Below are 26772 nucleotides of genomic sequence, written 5' to 3' on the forward strand. Positions count from 1 at the left end.
AGTGTGTTTACATTTTTGTGATACCCTGTATTATAAGCATGTTTAATAATTCGTGCCTTCTGCCATTTGTACTATATCTCGAAATGGCTTTACTATTGTTGATAACAAATCATGTAACCTAGTTAAAAAAAAAAGAAAGAAAAAAAGAATGAGTTCAAATAAGAAAATTTTTTTCCTAAAGATCTTGCAAGATGTTTTAAATTTCTAATCTGAGCTTATTCTATGAAATGAAGATGCATCAATCATTTTCTATCTACACGGCAGTCAAATTGGAGAGGGAGATTCTGCTTTCTAATGCTTGGTTATTAAAGTGTATTTTAGATGAAAGACATAAAATGCTTATTTCCATACCAACTACTAGACAGCAAAATGAATAGAATCATCATGCTCATGGAAAATGCAAGCACCCGTGAGAGGTATATAAACAGCCGGAGGAATGCTGTAGCATTTATCTTTCAGGAGGTGGGGCTTTTGGGAGGTGATTAGAATTAGTTGAGGTCATGAAGGTAGAGTTTTCATGATGGGATTAGTGCCCTGCTAAGAGTCAGGAGAGAGCTTGCTTGGAATCTCTCTGCTTCCATGATGTGAGAACACAGTGAGAGGACAGCCATCTATGAACTAGGGAGTGGTGCCTCACTAGACACGGGATCTGTCATAGCCTTGATCTTGGATTTCCAAGCCTCCAGAACTATATGAAATAAATGTTTGTTATTTAAGCCATCCAGCCCATGGTATTTTTGTTATAGCATCCAAAAAAAAAAAACCTAAGACAATCCTCATTTTTATTTATGGAAAATGAACCCAAGTGGAAGAAGGAGCTGTGTCTCATCCCCAATGGCCACGTGACATGTACAAGTGCCAATAAAGCAACTGCTCGTGAGGCTCTTTGCCCAGCTTTGGTTTCATACCATAGTTGCCATGAGGTTTCCAAAAGCTGATCTCTTCCGGAGCTGCCTCTTCCTCGCAGCCTTGTCCTAGGAGACAAGTGTCCCCCTCACTTTCCACAGCCACATTGCTCTCACACCCATCTCTCCACTCCTTGGTCTCCCTGTCCAGGCTGGCCCCTTTAGACCTGCCTTTCCCCGCTGGAGATGTGATGACTGACTCTGATTCGGACAGTCCAGGCCCCTGGGAAGGCAAAGAGGAGTTCCTTTCTTTTGAAGGGAGACCTCTGATGTTGTTCAGCATATGCAAATAATAGAAATATGTCTCCAGTACACTGGCCTCTTGCTCTGGTTTATGTGGTGGCTCATCACTCCCGGAAAGGCCATCGCCAGCATCCTGGAGTGGGAAGGGACCCTTCAAACCAGTTTTGGAAATATATCTGGAAATGGGGTGATTTGAAGAAAGTGTCTTTTCCTTTTTCTCATGAGTTGTTTGCCTGGTGTGTGTACCACGTGCCTCTGCAGTGGGTCCCCCGAAGACACTGGCTCCCGAGCACCCATGAAACACGGCATTCTCCAAGGGACTCTCTGACACACCTGGCGAGAGGCTGGCATCTTGATGGATCACACAGCTTTCAGGATGTGTTAGGTCAGATTGCTTCTGAGTTATCACAGCAGGGCTGCTTTTAGAAGAACTCTGCACACTTCTGTTCAGACCACCTCCGGGCACTGTCCCTTCACTCTCCGTGGTGGCCTGCTTCAATTTATTTTTATGCTTAGTATCAGTTTGGAAGGACCACAAAGTGAACCCCACATTGTCTGGTTCTTTTCCCTTTCGAATGGAGCTATCATAGGGGGGCATTAGTTGACCCACAGGCAGTCTCTGGATGAGGTCATCACCTCTGGAGACATCCTTAAATTCCACTGTGGCATCCTTGGGTGTCCCCACAAGGGACTTCACTGCTCCTGTGCATTCCTCTCTGACTTCAGCCTCCGGGGGCATCTCTGCAGGGGAAGAACCACCACTTGGCACCATGGTTTTCCACACTAGCATGCTTTCCTTTGTGGGGGACAAAGCAATTCCTGAAAACTCTCTCTGCTTCCCGTGTAGAAGTCCCCTTCGAAGTGTCCCTTCACTTGCCCCAGGTTCACCTGAACATTCCTCCTCTGAGCTGTCTGTCAGTGGAGCCCAGAAGTAACCACTTCTGGGTGGGCTCCGACTGGCTTCCTCTAAAACACTTTCTTCAGAAGTGAGCCTGAGTTGTGGCTGAGTCCCCCACCTCTCAGGAAACATCTCGTCCTCGTTGGGGGTCTGAATTTGACTATCTCCTGCTCTGTTATACTCTTGTTGAGCATAATCTTCCTGCTGAAGCCCATCGGGAGGGTGCTCGGCAGCTCTTCCCTCCCCCTCATTCCTAATTGTAGTTCCTCGCCACCCACAAGACTGACTGTCTAGAAAACCCTCCTTCTGGGAGGAACTTGAAAATTTGGAAGACAAGCCCATTTCTGACAAGTTATTTTGGGGTCTCAAAGAGCAGCTGTGAATGTCTGTTCGTGTGCTGGGCTGGTCTTCTCTGACCAGGGGTGGAGAATCAGATGACCTCGCATGGGCATTTCTCTTACTTCTTAGAGCTTTTGAACTTTGATAAAGATTAGACTGAGGGTGTCTGAGAGAAGTTGTGGGACTCTTAAACCCATGCTCTTCTGGAGGGGTGGACAAGAACCTCTGGGCCCAATTTATGACATGTCGCAGCTTCTGTGTCTCGGGCACCAAGGCATCAGCCAACAGATGGAGGTCCAGTTCTGTTGGGTGGCTCTCCCCCCATGGTCCCTGCTGGTTCCTCTGGTCCTGATACTGCTCTGCTTCTCTGGGAGCCACTTTGGACACTTCCTGGAGCAGAGGTTTCTTTCTAATTGCTAAATAAGGTGGTGACATCCGAGATCCTCTCAGCCCGAATGTTTGATTTTCTGAGGGAGCCGCCTTGGTGTCTTGGGAAGGTGTCAACCCCTGTTGTCTGCCATTTCTGGAAGCATCACCCTTGATGATCCCAATGCTTTCAAAGTAAGCCACACGCTTGGCTCGTAAGTGCTTCAGGTCACAGCTTCGAGGAGTGTCTGCCTCATTCCATGGAGAACATCCAGTCAGTGCAGGGGGTAAGGGATCCATCTGCAAATATAAAGGCAGAGATATTTAAAAAAAGAAAAAGAAAAGAAAACCATCAATCACTCTTCTATCTACAATGTGATCCTACTATATCCACTAGCATCCTACAACCCAATTAACATTTTGATAAAAACTTGAAGCAGTTTTATAACTACAAGAACAAGGCCACTAATGTATTAAGAGAAACTAAGAAAAATTTCACCATTAGGGTTTTATCACATTCAGTCATACTCTGGTCTCAGCCACTGACTGTCAAAGGTGAATTTTGCCTTCTGCAGGGGATATATGCCAATTAAGTGACTAGAAAATAGAAAATGACTTTTGAAGTTAGTCTGGTTTATTTCAAGATTTTTCTACTATTTAATTTCATTTTCTATCAAGTATATCAATTACTATGATTTTTATAAATGGCACAGTAATTTGAAAAGAACAAAAAGAAGCAAGTCTAAAAAGGGAAGGAAGGAGAAAGGGGACAAGATAGGAAAAAAGATTTATTCAGACCCACTTAGTACAGCCATGTCATACCAATTTACTCTTCCTACATACCCTGCCAACGCCGGATAGGACAGAAAGAAACAGAATGATGGGGACAGACAGAAAGGCTCTGGGTCTAGCAAAAAAGCCATGAAGTGACCTCGAGGTCACCTGTCAATAAAATATGCTACTAGCCAAAACCGGCACTTAAATGAATAAATCAGTACAGCCCTTTATTCCTAATGTAAGGCAAGCTTTGTAAAACAAAACCTCTCCTTCTTCCCCCCTCCTCTGCCTGATTCACCCAAGTCTCCCTTAGGGCACCTCCTATAATTTGAAAATTACTAATATAAAAAAATACCCTTCAAAAAAGTATTCTTCTGTGCACAGAGTTCTTCAGCATTTTGCCACCCATGGTCGGCCTCGGGAAGTTTCTGTGTGAATGAATAAAGTAATGAATGTAAGCATGCCTGATAAAATCACTTAGAGATTTGTAGCCTGTATGTTTGGCCACGTACCACAAGCTCTCTCCTTTGATCTTTGCAGTGATCCTAAGAGAGTTTCAGATGTGTTAAGTGAGGTTCAAGAGCATCAGCAATTTGTCGGGAATTACACCTGCCAAGCTGAGAACAGAAGTCAGGTCTTCTGGCCCCGCGCCCACGGCTCTTTCATCTACTTCAATGTGAATCACAAGTACTGAGGTGTGACTTCTGGTCCATTCCAGGTGCTCAGTGGGTAAGAGGTCTCCACTCTGGGGGCGGGACACCTTTCCTGCAAGTGCTCCGTGAGAACCAGGACATTCTGAAGGGACTCTTGGTGTTTAAAAAAGGAAAAACCACTCCTGTTTTAATTACCAAGGACTGTGTGAAATAGACATCTCTGAATTTCACACTGTCATTGTCACCAGGCCAGACATGACCCTGACTTGAGGAAAGACTGTGTGTCCCAGACATCACTCAATTTTTTTCAAGTGCCCACTTGGCCTTGTTGAGATGGTCCCAATTTCAAAAGGGTTCTTTAAAACATTTGGTGTCTGCTTCATGCTCTAATCCAGAACCAAGGCTCTTAATTCAGCTGCCTTTTAGGTGGTATGCACAGAAGGAACCATGACTGTATGGAGCTTACACCTTTGAGTCTAGAGGAGGCAGATGAGCAAAAAGATCTCAATGTGTTTTTAGATCCCAAAATGACAAATGGTTAATTCAAACATAAATAGACTGGCCTTCCCATGGAAAAGAAAGCATCTGAATTTAAATTTTAAAAAAAGTTTTAAAATTATGGTTTATAATTGCATGAGAGAATGGTGCAGAACTGGCAGTGTCGATATATGTAAACAGATGTCTGCTTAACAAACCTGTATCTCATTTCTTGTTGAATGCCAAGATATTTTTTAGACCTCAGCACTTCATTGTTTCAATACTATTTCTTGCAACCCACTAAAATCTTCCAAGAATTAAGCCTTACCTCCCAGCCCCTCCTCTGACTGCAGTGTGCACATGCCACCTACAGGCATAACATGATGCTGGTTTCTCCAGAGCAGCCAACAAGATTGCTTAACTGACTGTCATCGCTAAAAACCCAGGGAGGCAGAGTGGAAGTCCAGGCAAAAGCAAGGGGGATAATTAACACAAAAACCAGCCACATTGAGGGGGACAGCAGGGAGTGAGGGATGGGATAAAGAAAAATGGCAACTAAATCAGAGAGAAGGAAACAAAAGTGTTAGCTACATAAATTTAAGGGCTGGGAAAACTAGGAAACAGTGCAGCAATTACAGACTGGAAACAGAAATTATCTTTTGTGTGTGTGTGTGAGTATGCAAAACAGTTTATTCTTTTTTTTGTATTTATTTTTTTTAATTTTTAATTTATCTTTATTGTTGAAAGTATTACAGATGTCCCCCTTTTTTCCCCATTGACCCCCTCCTCCCCATTCCTGTCCCCTCTAAGTGAAATAAGCCAGTCAGAGAAAGACAAATATCACATGATCTCCTTATATGTGGAATCTAATGAACAAAATAAACTGACAAACAAAATAAGTCCAAAGACATGGAAGCATGAAACAGGATTCTTGGGGGGTGGGGGGGAGCAGGGTGAGGAGAGAAGAAATCAACCAAAAAAGTTATCTTTTACCTAAATCCAAACTACCATGCACCCAGGTAAATGATTACAATGCAAAAGAGATTCTTCTTCTAGGAGATAAACCAGGAAACATAACACAGGCTTTAAAACATACTACATATTCCACGGTAAACTTTCTCCCTTCAAATCCAACAGACTCCAGTGTTCTGTTTCTGATGCTTACACATACCTCCTTAGTGTAAAATAGCAAAACAGCCTGCAATTCCATCTCAGGCAAGCCTGTGATAGACCGAGCTGATAGGGAAAATGCTTCTAGTTTTCCCAGCCCCTATTTTAAAGTAGAAGCATCAGGATTTCCTAAGCCAGGCCCCAAGTGAAAACCTGTTCTCTCAATGAAGAGCTCTCCCCCAGCCTCATCACTTTGCTGTTTTTCACATTCTTCCTCTCTCTTCACATGCACAGGCCTGTTGACCAGCTGAAGAATAGCACATCTACAATCAAAATTTCACTTTCCATTTTCACTTAGAGAAAAAAAAACCTCCACCTTCCCCTTGATCACTACTGCAGCATTCCAGATGCTCCAGTGAGCGGCATGGTATGAGGAGAACTACAGATTCTGGAGTCAGGCGAACAGTCCTGGGTTTGAATCCCAGCTCCACCACAAGTGAGCAGTGTGTCTGAACTTTAGTCTCCTCCTTCATAAAAGGGGGGGGAGGGGCTTACACTCCTTCCCTAGCTCCTGCTGTAAGAATAAATGGGGATGACATATCTTAGGAGCCTGGCCCAGAAGAAGTCGTTATAAATCTGTTAGATTTCCTTCTCTTCCTAATTTACATGACAGATGCAAAAACTCTGAAGCACTCATTCTGTTTGTTCTTTTTCATTTGTCCAACTTTCCTGGGAGCCTACTGTGTGCAGATACAGAACTTAATAAAATAGACGTGGTTGTCGCTGTCCCCAGCGGACTATAGGGGTTAAAGTGGGGGCAGGGGGTGAACCAACTCACTGTTAAATGACTGGATGAATTTGCTTAAACTAGTGAGGGGGTGGAGTTTGAATAAAGGCTCCATTAGGGCAAAAGAAAAAGAAGCTAAATTTAGAGTATTCAGCGTGAGCTTGGATGCTAGACCCTGTGTGTGTTTAATTCTGGGCTCCATCCACCGCTGGGCGAGTTTCTGAAATTCTCTGTGCCTCCCTTTCCTCTTCTGTAAACTGGAGATAACAGGAGCTCCCCACCGGGTTCCTGGGAAAAGTAAACGCAGCACCCCTCCCTAATGCCCCTCACTCCTTTGTGGGCACCGGCTCCGTTTCCCAGCAGGCTCCCATTCAGCCTCTGGCTCCGCTTCCCAACAGGCTCCCATTCAGCCTCTGGCTCCGCTTCCCAACAGGCTCCCATTCAGCCTCTGGCCGTCCTGAACGGCCAAACTGCCTCAAGGAAGCCCCTGACTCAGAGGTAACCCAGGACCAGAAAGGAACACTGACAGCCCACCCCCAACCCCAGTGTAACCTAATTAGCTAAAACCATGCTCTGGACCAAGCTACCTAAAGCACCTTTGGAGGATATGCCCAGGCTCCAGGGTTGGCAACCAGGAAAACCAGCACTTGGGAGCTGGGGTTCCTTGGCTAGAATGAGGGCTTCTGAGCCCCAAGCTCAGCCTGATGCTTCTGAGAACAGCCTCCGCATGCCCCGGGCCCCGAGCGCCTGCCCGCCGGCCCGTCGGCTGGGCCGCAGCCCCGGACAGAAAGGCGGAGCTGGAGAGGGGCGAGGCGAGGAGCCCACGGCCTGGGAATCAGCCGGGCGGGCCAGCCCCGTACCTGCGAGTCCTGTACCGCGGAGGCCGTGCGAAAGCACATCGCCAAGGCAAGCAGAAAGCATGGATTTTTTCCGGCTAGGGCTCAATCAGTCTATCCCAAGCCTTGAATCTGAAGGTTAAATGTTACATAAAAGCGCTAGAAAGACATTTACATGTATTCCCTTCCAACCTCCAAAACAGAAGCAAAAAAACTCTTAAAGCTTCTTTTTAATAAGAAATGGGCACAAGAACTACTCCAGTCAACACTAATAATAAATTTACTTCTTAGCTGGACTGTCCTGGACGCGGATCCCCCTTCTCGCCAGCCGCGGGCGCTGGGCCCACCGGGAGCCTGATGCAGCGCCGGAGCCCAGCGGCTCGCGGCGCGGCCGGTCGCCATGGAAACCGCGGCGGCGGCGGGGCGGGGCCCGGCGCGCGGGCGGCATCGCGCAGGGGCTGTCGGGAGACGCCGGGGCGGCCGCGGGGGGCTTTGCGAGGTGGAGATGCGGCTCCGCGGTTCCCGCGACTTGCAGGAAGCGTGGCCCCCGCCCGGGAGCGGGAAAGGGAAAGAGAAAGTTGCTTCCCGGCCCAGAGTGTCCACATCTGCCAGCTGTGCAGAAGCACCTGTACGGGAACCAGAATCTCACTGGTAAAAACTCAGCGCCCCTTTCCCGCGCCCGGCCTGAAGGGTCAAAATCTCCGCGGCGAGGACCCGGAATCTGGATTTAACCAGGTGCTTTATAGGTTTGGGGAGGTTGAGAGACAGCGCCTACCTCTAATGTTTTTACTCAGCCCCCCCCCCCCCCCCAGCTCCACCCTGTGTCCCTCCCTGCGGCTCTCGAAGGCGGGAGGGGACGCGGTGGGTCCCGGGTTGAAGTGCGGAGCCCACTCAGCCCTCGAGCTGAGGGTTAGTAAACTGCTCTTCGCGCGTTTCCCACTAGGGGGCAGCGTCGTCCTTCGTGCCCGTTCCTTGCGCGGAGCCGTGGTCCGCGGTGTTGACTCCGGTTGATTCTGGCTGCAGCCTCGTTAATACAAACTCGTTTTGAAAGCGGAGCTTGGATGCTGAGGGATGACTCCTTCGGAGGAATGGGGCAGCAGCGGAGCCTAGGGCTCTAAACCCGAGGAGCTCTTAGCTCCAGCTCTTGGTTTATACTTAAGGCTGAGAACAAAGAATCCAGGCTTGTGAAGCAGTAGGCTTCTTGTTGAGAATAATGCACGTGCGCTAGACAGCAGATCTCTCAGCCCTCTGAGCCTTATCCTTTATTGGGCAGTTGGATGAGACCTCAGGATCGATTCAGACAGCCCCGGTCCTGGCTGGACTGGAAAGCTAGGCCTGGACCCTGGAAAAGCCCCAGCCGCCTCTGCTCGCTTTCAGGAAGCAGCATGGGGGTGAGATGGGGGAGGGACTCGCTTCTGCACGGATGGGAATCCCCAGAGTGTAGTCCTCCCTGACAGCAGAACCAGGACCTGTAATATTTGCACGGCCTCCCTTAGAGGTCTGGGGGAGGCTCAGCTCATTAGAGGGGGGAAATCTATGGGTCTCTCTAGTATCCTGTACATTTACCGTGCCTCTGTGTGATAACATGTTTAGAGGCCTGACTTCTGTGTCATTATTGCATGGCATGTAATAAATAAGCACAGCTTGTTCTGTATTAGCCTAGGATGTACTTCCTCCAATTCAAACTTCTGAATCGTGAGTTATTGTTAAATTGGGGCGAAGGGACTAGGATGATTAAGGCCAAGTGAGCAGACCGCAACATATCCCTTGGGATGAGCGTTGTTTTACACAAGGAGCCCATAGTCAAATAAGTGTGTAGAACATTTGATTAAATGTATTTCTTTATGTTGGGGCTTTTTTCAGAAGCTTTCCTGAGTTAGCATGTCGTTGTGATTCCTCCAGATAAAGCAACTACATGTAGCATTTCTCACACTTACTTCCCATGGCACCTTTTTTCTAAGAGTGACCTGCAGAGCAACTATTCTGCAGGACATGCCTTGGGAAACACTAAACTACAGTGACAATGACCTCCCACAAAGGCTGTGTAAGGTAGCCTGGTACAGAGCTGTTGCACACATTTGGTTTCTCAGTGTGGTAACGGCAAAATAGATTTGGGCTGCTGCTTTAGAAGGTTGGGAGCAATCATTTGAAACACAGGGTAAAGAATTAAATTGCCAGAAGGACACGTCAACAGTAATGTGTCAGGTGCATGACATTCTTTAGTTAACAGGCAGACCTCCTTTTATTGCACTTCAGTTTATTGCACTTCACAGATGTTGCATTTTTTTGCTAATTGAAGGCAAGACCCTCCACCAGCCAAAAGATTATGACTTGAGTTATTGCGATGATCTGGAACTGAAACGGCGATATCTTGAGTTATGGCTGTATTTAATCGTCAAAACTACTCTCTGAGATATTGGTTTATCCCCATTTTAGAGAAAAAGCAACTAACACTAATTACTCAAATACCATGTCGGGGCTTGTGTAGGCAGAAAGTGATAGGGCTGGTATTTGGAGCCAGATCTTCCTTAATACAGGGCAGAACCCAGGCCCAGCACCAGGACAGCCAGCAGGGGGTGGGGAGAACAGCTGGTTTCATTTTCATGGTCCCCTGAGTAATTAGTAGTGAAAAGTGGGAGGTGAGAGACAATAATCAGCTTTCAAATAATGAGCAGAAGAAAACCCCCAATGCTGGCTTTTGATGGTGGGCAAGAGGTAAGCCTTCTTCCAAAGATATATGATCAAGGAAAGTTAGGAAATTTATTAGAATAGCGTCAAAGCAGTGACTTAGTAACTGCCAGAATTTGCATAGCGTTAGACCAGAGAGTCACAAGAAATGCCATTAGTCATGCTTTGCAACAGAAGAAGAACCAGGGTTTTTTATTTATTATTAAAAAACTTTTAAATTTTAATTGTTTTTCCGTTTTGTTTTGATGGGAAGATACTGAGTTAGCTTTGAATAGATTGAACCTGAGGAAGCAGTGGGGTATTTAGGTGCACCAAAAACACGTGTCAGATTGGGGCTGGATTCTGGATTATACTAATTTGGATAACAGATACTAGTTAAAATCATTAGCATAGATAGGATCGGCTGGGAGAAAATGTTCTGTGAATGAGGAGGACATTTCAAGACACCAGAGGGGAGAGCGATTTTGAAGGTGACACAGATGGTCCTTTAAATGTTTGCCATGCTCTACACAGACACAGAGAAATAGCTATTTTGTCTGCAAAATAGAGAATCGAGATGGCAAAGTACAGAGGGATTTCTTCATGCTAAGACTCAGTTTCCAGAAAACATTATGACTTTTTAGAAGCCCAAGAAACTTCTCTCTCTCTCTCGTTTTAGGTTCACAGTCAAAGAAAGGCTGAATCCCCAGAGTGAATGAATTAAGATAAACCCTAACAAGAAAGTCTGCACATTAAGCTTGCTCTTAAATGCTTGCTACCTGTATATCCTGCAGAGCTCAGGGAAAGGCCCACTGAAGCACAACAAAGATGCTTTCTGGAGTTCAGGAGGCTGTGAGGTCAGCTGGTGGAGTTCCTCCTGGAGGGCTCCTCCTCCCATCAGTAGGCATGGCCAGAATGCCTTTTAGTCTGCAGATTTGGCCCAATGTTAGCCACACTCAAAGCACACATGTCTGAGAGAGAGAGTCACCTGGCAGCGTCACTGTGTGAAACTGAATAAGAAGTCCCACTGAAAGTGAGGATCAAAAATTAGAAGCTGGGAAAGGCTCACACACTCTGCTGCTGAAAGAAAAGGGCCTGGGGCCTGCTGCTTTCATGTATGGTTACAGTGATTACTGAGCAGGTGTAGCTAGCGGGTGTCAGAAAGTACCTGACAGCTCTTAGACTTGAATAACTCTTTGATAACAGGCAGTATCCACCCTTCAAAATAAGTTTATTCCTAAAGTCATTTGTCAGTTGTTTGAACCTGGAAATGCTTTTGTTCTCAGAACGGGTCCTTTAAATTCATTTGCCGTCACAGGCATTCATTCTGTAGTAACCAACAGATACTTAATAAGCACCTACTGTGTGCCTAGTAGAGTGCAAATTGTATAGCAGTGAACAAGCAGACAAAAATATTGTCACTATCATGGAGCTTTAATTCTAGCAGAAGGAAACAATAAATAAATAAGAAAAGCATGCTGTATATTAGATAATGTTAAGGACAAATAAAAAAACAAGTGGGCATGTGGGAAAGAAATGCTGAGACATGTGGCCTTGAGGAAGTGGCCTTGAGTAAAAGAGACTATAGAGAAGGGATACACCAGAGGAGGGAATTTAGGGGTTTAAACACTATCAAGTCAAATTTAGCTTGTGTATCTTGATTATATGACTTGGTTCCCATGAGTTGGAGAAGTGATGTAAAAGATCATAGAAAGTGTAGCCAATGCCACTTTCAAGTATTACTCCTTTTATATACTTTGAGGAGGATCCAACTAGCCCTGGAACTTCATCTGCCTTGGGATAATTTCTCTGGGCTGTGCTAAATCTTCCTGAAGCAGAATTCTCTTTGCTTCTCTGTTTTCTATCTTTATATAAAGAAAAGGCCAAGCATTTATTTCACTTCTCTAAAATTCACTTCATTTGTATTTCATTTCATTGGGTATAAAGAGATTTTCTTTCCATTTAAAATAATTGATTATCGAAAGAGTCCAAACCCATGGCAGTAAACTTGAAAAAAGAAAGTTACAAAGAACAAAATAGAAACTACCCATAACCCTACTAAGCAAGAATATCCAGTGTTTGATAGCTTTGTATTTTAATTTTTTCAGAATTGGAATAATTCTAAATCCTTCTGTGTGGGGCAGGGGGACTGAGCAGAGGGTCTCTCAGGTGTTCTGCTTTAGTTTCTCACAATAAAAATACACCCACCTGCCTTTATCCTAGGCTTTCTGCCTCCATCATCTGCCTACTCCTAACCTTCCTTATGGAGGCACTGGGTGCTCATTTAGGGGACATCCTACTCTCCCTGGCTGCATGACTTCTCTCCCTTCTACCCTTTCTGCCAGGATCCTAGTTGGTTCCAAGTATCCGATTCTGGTATACACAGGCTTGTAGTCCTCTCCCTTACCAGTTTTTCGCCATCTCAGAGTTCCCTTGGCATGTTCCATTGCTTTGGCCCAACAACATTAAATATCAGTCGTCTTTTCAAATGCGTTCATTTTTGGATTCCCTAAACAGGTTATCAAATCTCAGGCCTCCAGGCCACAGGTCCTGCCAGTGGATTACATTTCCAAAAGTTTGGCCTGTGAGCCCAGATTAAATTTAAGTTGGATGTAAACTATTCTCTTCACTGAAGACCTCATGGGCTGCCCCTGCTCCACCCTCAAAAGTAGATCTCTAACCTTGGCTAACTCCTTTTGCAGACATGCTAATTCTCACTTGAAGAAAAGAGTCTGTGTTCTTCCAGGGGGGGCATTCCCTAAATAGCGCCATGATCTGCTCCAAGGACAAGAGAAAGGCCATGTGCTCTATCTTCCTCTCAGACATTCCTTTCTATATAAGCAGTATATAGAAAGGGCTTCCTTTTATCTCGGCCTCTTTGCTTGACTAAGGTTTTTCTTTATTTGCAACTAAGCTTCTAGCAAAATGAATTTTCCAATTTTTCCTGACCTTACAACTTTGGAAGAAGGCTTACCTCCTGCCCACCATCAAAGCCAACACGGGGGGCTTTCTCCTGCTCACTATTTGAGAACTGACTGTCCTCTCTCTCCTCCCACTTTTTACCACTAATTATTCAACTGACCATGAAAATGAAGCCATTTTTTATCCCCAGCCCTTGCTGGCTGCCCCGGTTCTGGGCCTGGGTTCTGCCATACACCAAGGAAGATGTGGCTCCCAAAACCGACCCTATCACTTCCTGTCTACACACGCTTGGCCATGATATTAGTTCATGACTGTCACTTTTTCTGTTTATAACACAAAACAATACCAGAAAGGAGAGAGTAGCAGAGAGAGAAATCAGGAGATCTGCTGAGGGTCTCCCTCAAGTATTCTCTAGAGTAATGATCAACCCAAGTACAGTGGTACCTCGGTTTTCGAACATCTCCGTTGACGAACATTTTGGGTTACGAACTCCGTAAGGCAGAAGTAAATGCTTTGGTTTTCAAACAAGCCTCAGAAGTAGAACATGCCACAGGGTTTCTGCTGAGGGCAAGATCCTGAGGCCCAGCTGTCGGCTGTGGATCTCTCGGTTTTCCAACCTTTCAGAACTCAGGACTTCCAGAATGGATTACATTCGAAAACTGAGGTACCACTGTACATGAGGAAGCTACTCTTAACTAGAGAAGAACCACCCAAAGAAATTAGAAGTAGTGCCTGGCACTCACACAGGGCAAGGAATAGTGCCTGTTACCATCAGCAAGACTGAAAACCTCATCATTCATGGGGCTTTTGGTAGAATACACAGATGATTCTTGCCTCAGGAGTGGGGAGTTCTTAGCTCTATAACAAATTCTGCCCCACTCCTAATAAATCTTAAAAACGAGACCCAGAAGGTTCAAACTATTTCTAAGAAGTCTAGATTCATCTCAGAACAAAGCAAAATTATTTATAGGAATACAACAGTATCCAGTTTCCAACAAAGTAAAATTTACAATGTCTGACATCCAATAAAAATTACCGCTTAAAGCATTATTATGTATACGAAGAAAAAAATGTGACACATATCAAGGAGAAACTCAAAACAAACCCAGAACTGGCAAAGATGTTCTAATTAACAGTCCAAGGACATTAAATGTGTACCATATCTTCATTGGGTTAAGTAGAGATGTGGAAGATAACTTTTTTTTAAAATCAAATTTCTGCCTGGCCGTTGTGGCTCAGCACTTGAGCATTAACCTATGATCCAGGAGATCCCGGTTCAATTCCCAGTCAGGGTACGTGCCCAGGTTGTGGGCTCAATCCCCAGTGGGGGGCGTGCAGGAGGCAGCCGAGCAATGACTCTCATCATTAATGTTTCCATCTCTCTCTCTCTCTCTCTCTCTCTCTTTTCCTCTCTCTGAAATCAATAAAAATATATTTTAAAAAAGATAGCTCCCTCACTTCTTAATAAAATTAGACTTCTATTTAAGGTACACTCTTCATCATTTAGATGGTTTTAAATTTGTCAGAGAAAGAAGAAGTAGCCATGTGCTTTTGGTTTTCACACTTAAACCTTCAGCTCTGAGCATCAGAGTATTCACTTCCAATACTTCCACCCTCCATTCTTTCAATCTAGTCAGTCAGTGACATAATTTGCAGTGCCTCCTGCAAAATGAAAATGTGGAGCTCCTTGTTCAAAATACAGGGGAAAGTGCAGTCAAAGGTAATAAAATACAAAAGGTCTTCCTTTAAAAATATTTGATTACTTATAAAACATAAAAGGGGTAATAGTTATATAGGAGCCACAACATTCATGTTACATATTGCCAAAAAAACCACAATATTTTGGTTTCATAATTTTGTATATTAAAATAAATAATGATATTTTATTACATCAGTATATAAATATCTTGATTGATCAAAAGATTTTTTAGGGTTCACTTTTCTGCAGATTCACTTACTGGGCCATCAAAACTTTTTATTCTAGCAGTTTCGCTTTCAATTGATATAATTAAAAGTAACATTTTGCTCTTGACAAATGCAAGATCACAAATAATTTTTTTTAAATATGTCTTTATTGATTGAAGAGAGGGGGAGAGAGAGAAACATCAATGATGACTGAGAATCGTTGATCAGCTGCCTCCTGAACACCCCCTACTGGGGGTCAAGTCTGAAACCCAGGCATGTGCCCTGACCGGGTATCGAGCCGTGATCTCCTGGATCGTAGGTCGATGCTCAACCCCCGAGCCACGCTGGCCAGGCCACAAATAATTTTTGATAATTTTTACTTTTGAGATGGATCTTTCTGCTGATGTAACTCTTACTGCTGCTGCTAAGAGTTTTATAGGCTCTAACAACATTAGGATAAATTTCTGGAAAATTATTTTGATTTATAAATTTTAGTAAATCTAGAGCTTGTGGTTCTCATGGAACAATTTTTCTAAAAAGATTGAACTCTTTTTGCAAATCAGTTTTTTGTAAGTCTGAACATAGGTTTGAATGTTAATAAATATATATAATGGCATTTTAATGTTTCCTCTGACATTTCCTGTAACTTGCAGAGGTTGCACACGAAGGTAAAAGAGGTTTCATGATTTGTCTGTAATTTAGAATACCTGTTTATGAATTCTAATACAGTCAGCCCTCCATATCCATGTGTTTTGCATCTGCAGATTTAACAAATTATGGATCAAAAACATTCTAAAAAAAATGTTGATGTGTACTATGTAGTTAGGCCTATGATAGTTGTACCTGTACTGAACATGCACAGATTTTTTTCCTTGTTATTATTCCATAAACAATGGAGTATAACAACTGTTTAATAGCATTTACATTGTATTGGGTATTATAAGTAATCTAGAGATTAAAATATACAGAAAGATGTGCATAGGCTACATGCAAACACTATAGCATTTTATATAAGGAACTTGAGCATCCACAAATTTTGGTATCTGGGGGGGGTCCTGGAACCAGTCCCCCATTGATGCTGAGGGATGACTGTACTGTATCTTCAATCACAAGGAAAAATAATTTTATAATTGTCTATTTGTTAATAATTGGTCCATGCAAATTTTTATATGAAAATAGTGGTTTTTTTCTGTGCAATGCAAGGATCTTTTAATTTATATTTCCAAGCCTGTGGATATTTGTTTTGCATTGTTGCAGTGGTTTAAGACTTTGTTACTCAAGTAACAGTCCAAGATGGGTCTGGTTTAGGGTAAGGTAGGGGGTGCTCTGCTCCACACAGTCATTCAAGGATCTAAGTTGCTGGTAGTTCCAACATCCTCAACTGGTGGCTTCAAGGTCACTACAGGTGTTAACATCTAGTGGCAAATGGAGGTGCACAGCTAGTCCAAGGTTTGGAGGTGATACAGATTACTTCCCATTCAATTCCAATGGCCACAATTCAGGAATACCTAAGTACATGAGAGCTGGAAAATGCAGTCAAATTCTGTCGCCAGGGTGAAGAGGAAATAAGATCCCCTTCCAGCCTCTACCACAAGAAATTTTCAAAAATGGAGATTTAGAGTAAAATGTGTATAATGCATCTCCAGCCCTTCTGAGACTCGTCTATTGGGGCAGACTGCCCTGAGAGGCAGCTTTCCAGCTGTGATTCCTTGTACTCATTGATAGGATAGTGTTGGGTTCACATTACAGTTTATGTTCTGGGAAGAGCATGGAGTGGAGCATCCAGTATCAAACAAATGCCAAGCTGACTGACACCTCTCATGATAAATGATCAACTTGGCTATTGCACAGCACTGTCTTGAGTGTCAATGTGAATCGGTTTTTCACAGTTAAGCTGATCATCAGTGTTCTGTGTGTGTAGCTCAGAATGTCAAATTCAGGACTATGGAGGTGAAAGCAACATTGAGATCATTCTAACCCTCTACCTGCCTCGTGTTAAACAAGAAATTCAACATTATAAGTAGTAAACAAATTGAGTAGCGTTAAATATTCAGTGCCAGCGGGCTTATTTAAAACACATGATACAATTAATTTTGGTGAACTTTAATCTGGCTCTTCATGGCAAGTAGGAGAGCTGTGACTCTATGGCAATAATCCTTCCCTCTTTTACCTTGTTAATATTTTAGAGGACCAAGCAGAAGAAATTTTTGAAAGAGGGCATCTAGCTGATCAGGCAAAGCCTTATGGCAGAGTACCTGGAACAGTCCTAGTTGACACCTGTTGCTATGGCATAATCATTAAAAACACCTCCTTTCAGTCTCAAAAGAGTCCGGGTTTGTACAATAAATTATATAGTAACCCTGTGACCAGGGAGCTGTACTTTTGTGTGCCCACCATTGTTTGCAACTGTGCAAAACCAGCAGCTCAGAGTTGTCAGGACATTCAGGCTGATTCAGGGTGGAAGGAAGCTGATTCACTCCCAGGAGTTACAGGAGACCGATGCTTTAACCAGAACACCGAGTTCTTAACTTACAAAGAACGTAACTGCCAAGCGCAGTGGGAACTAATGTCAGTTTGTTAGTGTGTTCTCTTCTGTGAAGGGTACTTTCCTTGGGAAACTCAAAATCCTTACAATTATCAAAATCATAATTCTTGTAGATGAGGAGCCTCAAGTGACCAGTGTTAGTTGGAGGAGCTGCTGTAATTCACACGACTTGTTTCAATACTTGGTACCCACGCAAAGCTTTCCTTCGTCCTACTGAGAGTTTTCCTTTACAACCAGGAGAGTGGCCTTGGTTCTCTTTCCAAAGTGATACTGAGGAAAGCATCCGCTACAGGTAAGGAGTGGGGATGTGTGCTTCTACTCAGTCCCGGGGTCTTACTGATACCAAGTCCCACGTTCCCGCACTCATTCGCAAGGCCTGTCAGGGCCCAGGTCATCGGTGGGCATCCCCTGAGGCCTGAGGGCCAGCAGCCTTCTCTGCGCCTTCCTTGCAACGCTGGAGGTTGCAGAGATCCTAAACATTCTTGAGTGTGCTTAGTGGGAATCTTGCCCTCCCCACACCCAGTTCCCAATAATCAACAGACACAATAGCCAAAAGAGGGTTAAAATCTGTTTATTAATGGGTCGGAGGATACAGCTGGGATCTGAGGCCCAAGTAAGGCTTCTTCCGTCATCTCTGAAGTGACGACAGCTGAGCCCACTGGGCAGGGCTCGCCAGACTTACCCACCCCATCACAGACATGAGGCTGGACTGCGGAGAGCAGAGTCCTGGCTGGGCCCACCGCAGGCAGCTCGTGCTGGGTCTTCACTGCATGGAGACTGGAAGCCCACAAGCAGGTCCAAGGGAAAGAGAGAAGAGAAAGAAGCAGGAGGACAAGTAAGCAGGGACTTTTAGCACATTATCTCCACCCAGAAGAGAAAGATGGCCCAAAGAATCTCAAATTCATCAACCACAACCACCCTGGGGTCACCCCAGAGGTGGAAGCTTCTCCCCAGTACTTTCCTTCCGAGCTGGAGTGTGGTTAGATCTTTTCCCCTGTTTGGCTGAGCAAATAATGAAAGGAACACGGAAAAAGGTCTCTGCCAAGAGGCAAGGTTGGGCTGGGAGCCTGGACTGCTCAATGAATAAGTGGCCAAGGGTCATTTTGTGTGAGCCTTCCAGTCTGCAGATACTAACCAAAAAAGTACTGGCTAGAGCCGGGACTGTAGGTCCGTGTCACCCCATGCCTGAACACTAACCGCGGAATTCCTTTTCTTTTCTGTGCTCTAGAGCCTGCACCTCTCAGGACTGCTGAGTAAGAACTTGACATACTGCCGCACCCCACACCTCCAGTGGGTGAACTGGATGAAGGGGGTCAAAAGGTGCAAATTTCCAAGTATAAGATAAACAAGTTCTGGGGATGTAATATACAGGATGGTGAGTACAGTTGATAATACCGTATTGCATATTTGAAAGTTGCTGAGAGAGTAGATCTTAAAAGTTCTCATCACAAGAAAAAAATTGTAACTGTGACCTCATGGATTTTACTAAACGTAGTAATTTTGCAACACATGCATAGATCAGATCATTCTGTTGTATACCTAAAACTAATACAGTGTCGTAGGTCAATTATATCTCTATAAAACTGGGGTGGGGGAACTTGACAGACTTAAGAAGCCACCACAGCTGAGGTACAGTTCCACTGGACACATGGTGTTCCTCTAGCACAGATAGTCCCTTTGCTTCATTCAGAATAGCACCCTCTGATTTCATTGTCAGGTGTACAGTTGTTAGTTTTGTGACAGACCAAAGCAGAGGGCCATGCTGCATGGAGAGGAAGGAAAGTAGGGGTCGAATAGTAAGATTCTCCCATGGCCCATGAACAGACAGACGTTTAATGGCAAGTGTTGCAGAGTTGAGTCTGCGTAGCTCTTTCTAGCATAGGAAGGCACCCTTTTCTGGCCAGAAGTGATGACATACTAATTTCTAGCACTCAAATCCTTCCTGCTGTCTGTCATGCAGAACACTCCTATTTTTTCTGTTTCTCTAGTTATCTTAGTGCCGTAGCTGTCTCTTATATTTGGGTGCATTTCTAGTACCCCCAATATTCCTACTTTTAGCCAGGGTGGCTGCTGCAAAAGACTACTCCCATCCATACCTGTGGTTATTTTTTTCATACTATCACCATTCAAGGGTGACCTCATTTTTTGGTCCTAGATGGCACCTTTCTGTAGTTTCCAACAGGCTATTTATAGTGAATAGAACTAAATGAGTGCAGAAACATTTTCCCCAGAGTACTTTATTAGGGATTCCTGCCACCATAGTAACATATCAAACAATCTGAACGTTGACACAGAAATGCAAATTTTGCTGTACAAAGATAAGGCTCCAATCATAGGTACCATGGCCCCCACATCTCTAGTATTTCAGTGAAATCAATTCATTTTGAATTTTTCCAAGAGTTGATTTTATAAATATTAGACAAGCCACAAAATATATTCCAGGTACATAACATTTTACAATACGTTCCAAGCACAGACAGAAACACGATACTTTACCTACATTTTTTTCATGATCCAACTTGCATTAGCACTAAAGACAAGACTGTGTGTGTATATGTATCTGCCATGTATGTGTGTGTATATAACTACAAATGTACACGGTGATTTTCATGGAAAATTGAAACCTTTGAGACTGTTTTATCCACCGTGATATCTGAGAGGAAAAAAGGAATAATAATGTCACAGAGTCCTCAATGGGGAAAAGCAAACACAGCGGTATATAAAGGGCATGTCAGTGGTGTGTATACACACACATATTCATATATAAACACATACTGATAATATGGAATATACATATACTCACACACTTGCTTTGAACTCTGTATCTCACTATATTATATACGTTCCATCTTGGAAGCAGTCTTTTCTCATTCAGGCAACTGGTGACTGTCTTCTACCAAACTTAAAGTGGTATTTCTGAAAAAGCTCTTACTCTATCCCAACAAAATGGCATTTTGGGATCCCAGTTTTACTTTTGATTGCTATCGTTTAAATTCAGCAGACCCTATCCTGTCAATCCCTTCACTTAAAAACATTTCCATTCAATAGTCAAATTTTTGCCTATGAGAAAAGAGGTGTTAGCCAGAAATGTTAAAAATAACATTTATTACTCCTTAATATTTATTACTCCTTAATATTTTTAAATGTTTTATGATGGGCAATATATTACTTCCATAATTTAAAAATACCTAATATTTTTAAAGGATGAAGGCTAGATGATTTGTCGTGGTTAGGAATTGGAGCATAATTAGAAGGGGGACTAATTTATTGCAGACTACACTGGAGGGCCCTTTTATCAGAAAGGATGACTTCAAAGTCATATGAAAAGAGGAAAAGGAACTTCAATTTCAAAGCTGGCCATTTGCAAACTTCCAAAATAAACTATGGAAAATATATTTGTATATTGTTAACAAATTTCTAGTATGAAATGTTAAAATGCAAAATAAATCACCAAAAGCACACCCTAACAAACTCAATAGCAAATGTGTATTATAGTTTGCTTAACTGAAGGCTTCATGAGCTCACTTTTAAAACTTACTTTCAAAATATCTAATAAAGCAATCACAGCTCCATGAATAAGTAGAACTGGAATGGCCAGAGTGGAAGTTACACTAATGTAGAGCTAAAGTGTCTGTTGGAGTCAGGGAGAAATTACAGGAAGCCCAGTCTCTTTGTAAATGAAGGCAATGGAACATTTTCAATTCATGGAGAAACCCCAAAGCTCCTTGCTCTTACCTTTCTCACTTATACCACATGATTGGTATATTCCATGTATGCTGCATGGGAAGGCATCAGAGCCTTTCTGTCATGCATTTAAAGGTATGAAGGAAGATACTGGAGCATTTGTCCCCTCTCTGAATCTCACTACTTCACCCAAGCTGAAAATGGTATGTCATCTAATGAGCCCCCTCCACTTTCCTAATGAGAGCCCCAATTATGAATGAGTTAAGATCTTAAGGAAACCAGGAAAGGAATAGAATTACTACCACAAAAAATTATCGTCACTTATCAGAAGGCCAAAATCCATTCTCTCCCCCCCTTTCTCTCATACACACACTTCTTTTCAAGTTTCTTCCACAGAAACACAATGAATGGCATGAGGGACCAAAAAGGTGCCTGAAAGTTTCTCCACTTTTATTTAGATCCATTCAAACATATTCATGTCAACCTGGACAGCATGTATGCTGTTCTTTACATCATCCAGTACCTCGCATAACCATCGCTTCCATAAAACAGACCATTTTCCTGCCACCACTTGCCTACCAGCCTCACCAAAACATTTTTGCCACTTGCCATTTGTCCAGTTCCCATCTGCTTCCACTCTTGGGTAAATGTAAAATAACATGCAATTAATCAGCACATCTTTTCACTTTTTTCCTTTAAAGTTTCAGGTTTTTTGAAAAGTGTTCTGCTTCTCTAGCCAAAATATATGCACAGAATGCAAATGAAAGTAACAAATCATCTTGTCCATTTTTTACTTTGAAAAAATGGATCACCCTGTGTCCACTTGATGCTCAGTTTCTACATCTTCCAGTCCCATCATTTGTTTTAGGAGCCTACTTACCACAACTCTACCTATTTTCTCTCTCATATGCAGCTAACAACAAATTATGGGGTTTTTCAGCCAAAAATATTTTTAAAAACAAACCAGTTCCAAAACATTAAAAAATTCCCAACACGCCCTTTGTGCAGTAGTCTTACAATCTGTACAATTAAATAACTCCAGGAGGCTTCTTTTTTTTTTTTTGCTAAAAATTTACCAAAATATTCTGAACACATAAAAATATTTTTAAAAAAACAAAAACCCAGCATAAATTTAGTTGTATAGGCATTGGTTAGAGGACATTATTTTCACTAAGGATCATATTCAAAAACTTGCTCTTCGATTCTGACTACAATTCTGATTCTGAACCTGAACCTTATCTCTTATAATGATGCTAACTATTAAAAGGGGGAAATCTAATTCAGCTCAGATGCAGTATGTATTTTGATGTAATAGATAACGAGTATGCCTATGACTTAATAAAAAATAAACATTTTTGGTTACTTAAAGGCCGTCTTCCTGACCTTTAACTAAAATGACTGTATCTGATTTAAACTTATTTAAGTGCAGTGAGTTATGGAAAGCTAACTTAAAGCTTTGAATAATCAGCTCTGGGTAAGGAGCACCCGTCGAAGGCTCCGTGCCCGTTCAGAACCAGGCACCTGCTGAGAAGCACATTGCTAGTATTGAATATAGCCCTTAGTCGGAGGAAGCTGTCCTTTACGAGCAGCCCAGCATGTAGAGAATGAGGTTTACTTTGCCGGCCACCCACTCCTTGAGAGGACAGTAATATTCATAGTGAAACTGCTCAAACTCTGGTGTCTGGCGTATTTCACATAAGAAGGAGAGATCAATACCTGACTCCAACAGGAGGAGGAGCAGGGGGAATACAAAGAGCAGCAGCCCCAGGCCCACCACCAGGAGCCGGGAAAAGCTCTTGACCAGAGGGTTCACCCGGAGGTGGCTGCTCAGAATGTCATAGCTCCACGACAAAGCGCGGTGAGCCTCCTTCAGCTCCTCCTCTTCGGCTATCAGAAAGGCGTTTTCATCGGCTTCCAGTTCCTCAAACGAATCCGTGTCTTCTCTTTCCAGCTCATGCCTAGACGGACAGTCAAAGAGCATGTCAATCTCGTCGTCGTCAACCGGGGTGGGGAGCAGGCTGGCACTTGGGCTGTAGGCCAGTTCAGAGATGGTCAGAGGCTCTTCTTTTATTTTATCTTCCCCTTCACTTGGGGGGTCTTCATACTCCCGGGCTTCCTTCACCGGTGAGCTGGAGATCAAGGGGGCAGAAATGTCGTCTTCTCTGGGCAAAGGAATACCTGTAAAGAGACATTTTTATTTTTTTTAATTTCAGGTTTTCTTTTTCAACAAAGATCTGTAGATGGAAACACACAGGGGGGAAAAAAAGCACACCTCATGTGGTTGGCAATATTTTCATTTATGTATGCAATTGTGACCTTCAACTTTGGTCATTTACAAGAATAAAATGACAATCACTATTATAATTTTGAGTGGTGTCTTTTAGAAGTTAACACTGTCAAACAAAGTATTATAGTAAAATTATAGAATTTGCTATCCAGTCATAATCACTTTATTATATTATATATTGGTTTCTAGTCTTAATTCTAGGCAAAATGTTGTGGTCTCTAGTTTATGTAATTACAAACGTGCACAAACATGCACCTTGCTCCTTTTAAAATTTTAACTTAGACATTTTCTATGTTGAAATAAACTCCCATTTGGTATTTATAATGGTTGTCAGATTCTGTTAATACAATATTAGTTGCCTATTGGCAAACATTTATATTGTTTCAGAATTGTAAAAAAAAAAATGCTTCAAGAAATATCTTTACATATAAATTTTCCCATTTTTCAGTTCATTTGCCATAGGTAGATGTCCAAAAGGAAAACTGCTTTGTCAAAAGGTATGAATATTACTTCCTAAAGTTTACTTCTCATTTTACAGATGGGAAACCCAATTGCCTACTGTCAGCCTAAGGCCAACTCTCCTAATTTTGAGCCTTGGGTACTTAGTTGGAAATAAAAGCAGGATCAAAGACATGTTCTCCAGGGTGGTTCTACAATATAATACCAAACTGGTACGGTGTGCATTAGGTAATTGTAAACCAGCTTTTAATGAATGCATTTCAGGATTGCTCTCTCTTCAATATGTGCAGGAAGTGACATCACCCAGATGGCAACATAGGTCATCCCTGACTTCACTTCCCCTCAGAAAAACAACTAATAACAATTCACGGACAAGACACCACTGAGAATCCTGGAACTTGGGAGGGAGGTTGAAGCATGCCCTGCACCACAGAGACCAAGACTGACTGCATTAGAAGGTAAGATGAATGGCTGCATTCTGACTGCATTGCTCCCAGGCTAGCACGGCATCACACAGAGAGGTCTCCCCTGAGCCTGTGGTGACATCCAGGCCCCTGAGTACTGTGTGTGGGTCACTTCATGGGAGCCCATACTCTGGTTTCACCCCACAGGGACTGCAGGAGAATCGCAGGACTCAGCCACTGGGAATGGATGGAAAAAGGTGTTTTAGCAGGAGTAGCTATGCTTGTATCAGACAAAATAAACATTAAACTGAAAATGGTAAAAAAGAGATTAAAAAGGTCATTGTATAACGATAAAGGGATCCGTACATCAATAAGATAGCAATGATAAATATTTATGATCCCGTGTCAAAACTTTTAGGGCTCATTAGCATAGTACAGATTTGTGAGATGATGCTGAAGTTTTCCTCTAGCCAGGCACACACACACAGTGAGAAGAGTTCAGATGAATGAATCCTCCAGCTTATTAATAGCAATCAAAAGAATCACTGCATGTATGAATGTGTAAAATAAAAAAGGCATTTTTTTCCCTGAAAAAGAAAAGGCATCAGAGCACCTATATACATAAAGCAAAACCTAACAGAGCTACAAGGAGAAATAAACAGCAATACAATCATAGTCGGAGACTTCAACACCCCGCTCTCAACAATAGACAGGTCATCCAGACAGAAAATCGATGAGGAAGCAGCAGATTTTGAACAATACTGTGGACCAAATGGCTCTAACAGACATTTACAGAACATTTTATGTGACAACAGCAAAGTACACATGGAGTATACTCTAGGCCACAAAGCAAGTCTAATAAATTCTTAGGCCACGAAACAATTCTAACAAATTCAAGAAGATTGACACCAACAACAAGAGGAAAACTGGAAAATTCACAAATACATGGATTCACAAATACAACACTCTCCTAAACAGCCAATGAATCAAAGAAGAAATTAAAGGGTAAATTAAAAGTGTCTTGAGAAAAATGAAATTTGAAACACACCATACAAAACTTATGGGATGCAGCAAAAGCAGCTCTAAGAGGGAAGTAGGTAATAATAAACACCTATGTTAAACACCTTGCTGATCCACTGTTTTGAGCCAGAACTCACCCTTGCAGCTGACTACTTTTCAGTCGTGACTGGTCAACAAGGTGTTTAAAATTACTTAAATTAATGTAAGGGTAGACAGGAGTTATCTCGTGATCGGTCAGCAATGTTCAGACATGGAAACGTGTATACTCGTGACTGGTCAGGAAGGTGTGAAGCAAAAATATCCCAAGTATACAACCTAACTCTCTCTCTGCCTTAAGGAACTAGAAGAATATGAACAAACTGAGCCCAAAGTGAGTAGAAGGAAGGAAATAATAAAGACTAGAACAGAAAAAAATTAAATAGTGGATAGAAAAATGAAGATTAACCAAACTGAGAATTGGTTCTTTGAAAAGGTAAAATTAACAAACCTTTTTTCAAACCAAGGTAAAAAGAGAACCCAAGTGAACAAAATTATAAATGAAAAAGTAAACATTACAACTGATGCCACAGAAATACAAAGAATCACAAGTGGCTACTGTGAATAACTATATGCCACCTAACTGAACAACCTAAAAAACATGAAAAAAAAAAAAAATCTTATAATCATTCAAACTCCCGAGACTAAATGAGGAAGAAATAGAAAGTCTAAATAGATGAATTACTAGTAAAGAGATTGAGTCCATAATCAAAAATCTCCAATAAAGAAAAGTCCTAATACTACATTGCTTCACTGGTGAATTTTACCAAACATTTAAAGAATTAACACGAAGCCTTCTCAAGCACTTCCAAAAGATCAAAGAGGAGGGAACACTTCCAAACTCACTTTATGAGGCCAGCATTACCCTGATACCAGAGCCAGGAAAAAACAAGCAGAAAAGAAAACCACAGACCAATATCCCTAATGAACATAACTGCAAATGTTATCAATATACACTAGCAAACCAAATTCAGCAGCACATTAAAATGATCATTTACCATGATCAAGTGTGATTTATACCTGTGATGCAGGAATGGTTCAACATACACAGATCAGTCGTCAGGGTGCTGAGAGGAGAGGAATGGGGAGTAGCTGCCTAACTGGTATGTGGCTTCCTTTGGGGTGATAAAAATGTTCTGAAACTAGATAAAGGTGTTAGTTGCAAAACATTGTGAATGTACTAAATGCCCCCAAATTGTTTACTTTAAAATGGTTAGATCGTTATGTGAACTTTGCCTCAATAAAAATAAAAAATACATGCAAGCCATAAATTTTCTACTACCCTTTAGGACTTTTTTGAGTGCCACATCTTTACGTATGTGGTATTCCATGTCCCCAGAAGGAGGGTCATGGTATTGCCCTTCAGAAAGCAGTGAAAGTAGCATATTGCATCTGACCCGTGTTACTGCTCTAGGAAGACCATGCCCATTCCCACTGGCTATTTTCTTTGCT

The 26772-nt window shown here is 42.6% G+C and overlaps 2 protein-coding genes and 1 long non-coding RNA gene across 11 annotated transcripts in view; 1 reads left to right on the forward strand and 2 right to left on the reverse strand.

Moving 5' to 3' along the window:
• The window catches only part of LOC148091830 (uncharacterized), a 72465-nt gene extending 64626 nt beyond the window's left edge, over nt 1-7839 (reverse strand). Inside the window, exons 1-3 of the mRNA XM_087822545.1 lie at nt 7689-7839; nt 6284-6318; nt 918-3051 (exon numbers count right to left, since the gene is read on the reverse strand). Coding sequence (XP_087678671.1) covers nt 918-3051; nt 6284-6318; nt 7689-7839 — 2320 coding nt within the window. The remainder of the gene's footprint in view (nt 1-917; nt 3052-6283; nt 6319-7688) is intronic.
• A 73-nt stretch (nt 7840-7912) lies between these two features.
• LOC107544966 (uncharacterized) overlaps nt 7913-26772 on the forward strand; it is a 41535-nt gene continuing 22675 nt past the window's right edge. For 4 of the 9 annotated variants that reach the window (XR_001603974.2, XR_001603977.2, XR_001603975.2 and 1 more), the window contains exons 1-4: nt 7943-8126; nt 17544-17722; nt 18659-18805; nt 24151-24318. This is a non-coding gene — a long non-coding RNA (uncharacterized LOC107544966). Of the gene's footprint in view, nt 8127-17543; nt 17723-18658; nt 18806-24150; nt 24319-24471; nt 26592-26772 lie in introns of those variants that run through there. The other 5 variants (XR_001603972.2, XR_001603971.2, XR_001603976.2 and 2 more) reach the window with 4 other exon arrangements.
• Nucleotides 20616-26772, reverse strand: part of FRMD3 (FERM domain containing 3) — a 200269-nt gene continuing 194112 nt past the window's right edge. Inside the window, exon 14 of the mRNA XM_016222937.2 lies at nt 20616-23292. Coding sequence (XP_016078423.2) covers nt 22694-23292 — 599 coding nt within the window. The 3' untranslated portion in view covers nt 20616-22693. The remainder of the gene's footprint in view (nt 23293-26772) is intronic.

This window comes from Miniopterus natalensis, chromosome 12 (assembly GCF_054644295.1).
Source record: "Miniopterus natalensis isolate mMinNat1 chromosome 12, mMinNat1.hap1, whole genome shotgun sequence".
In the NCBI taxonomy this organism is placed as follows: domain Eukaryota; kingdom Metazoa; phylum Chordata; class Mammalia; order Chiroptera; family Miniopteridae; genus Miniopterus; species Miniopterus natalensis.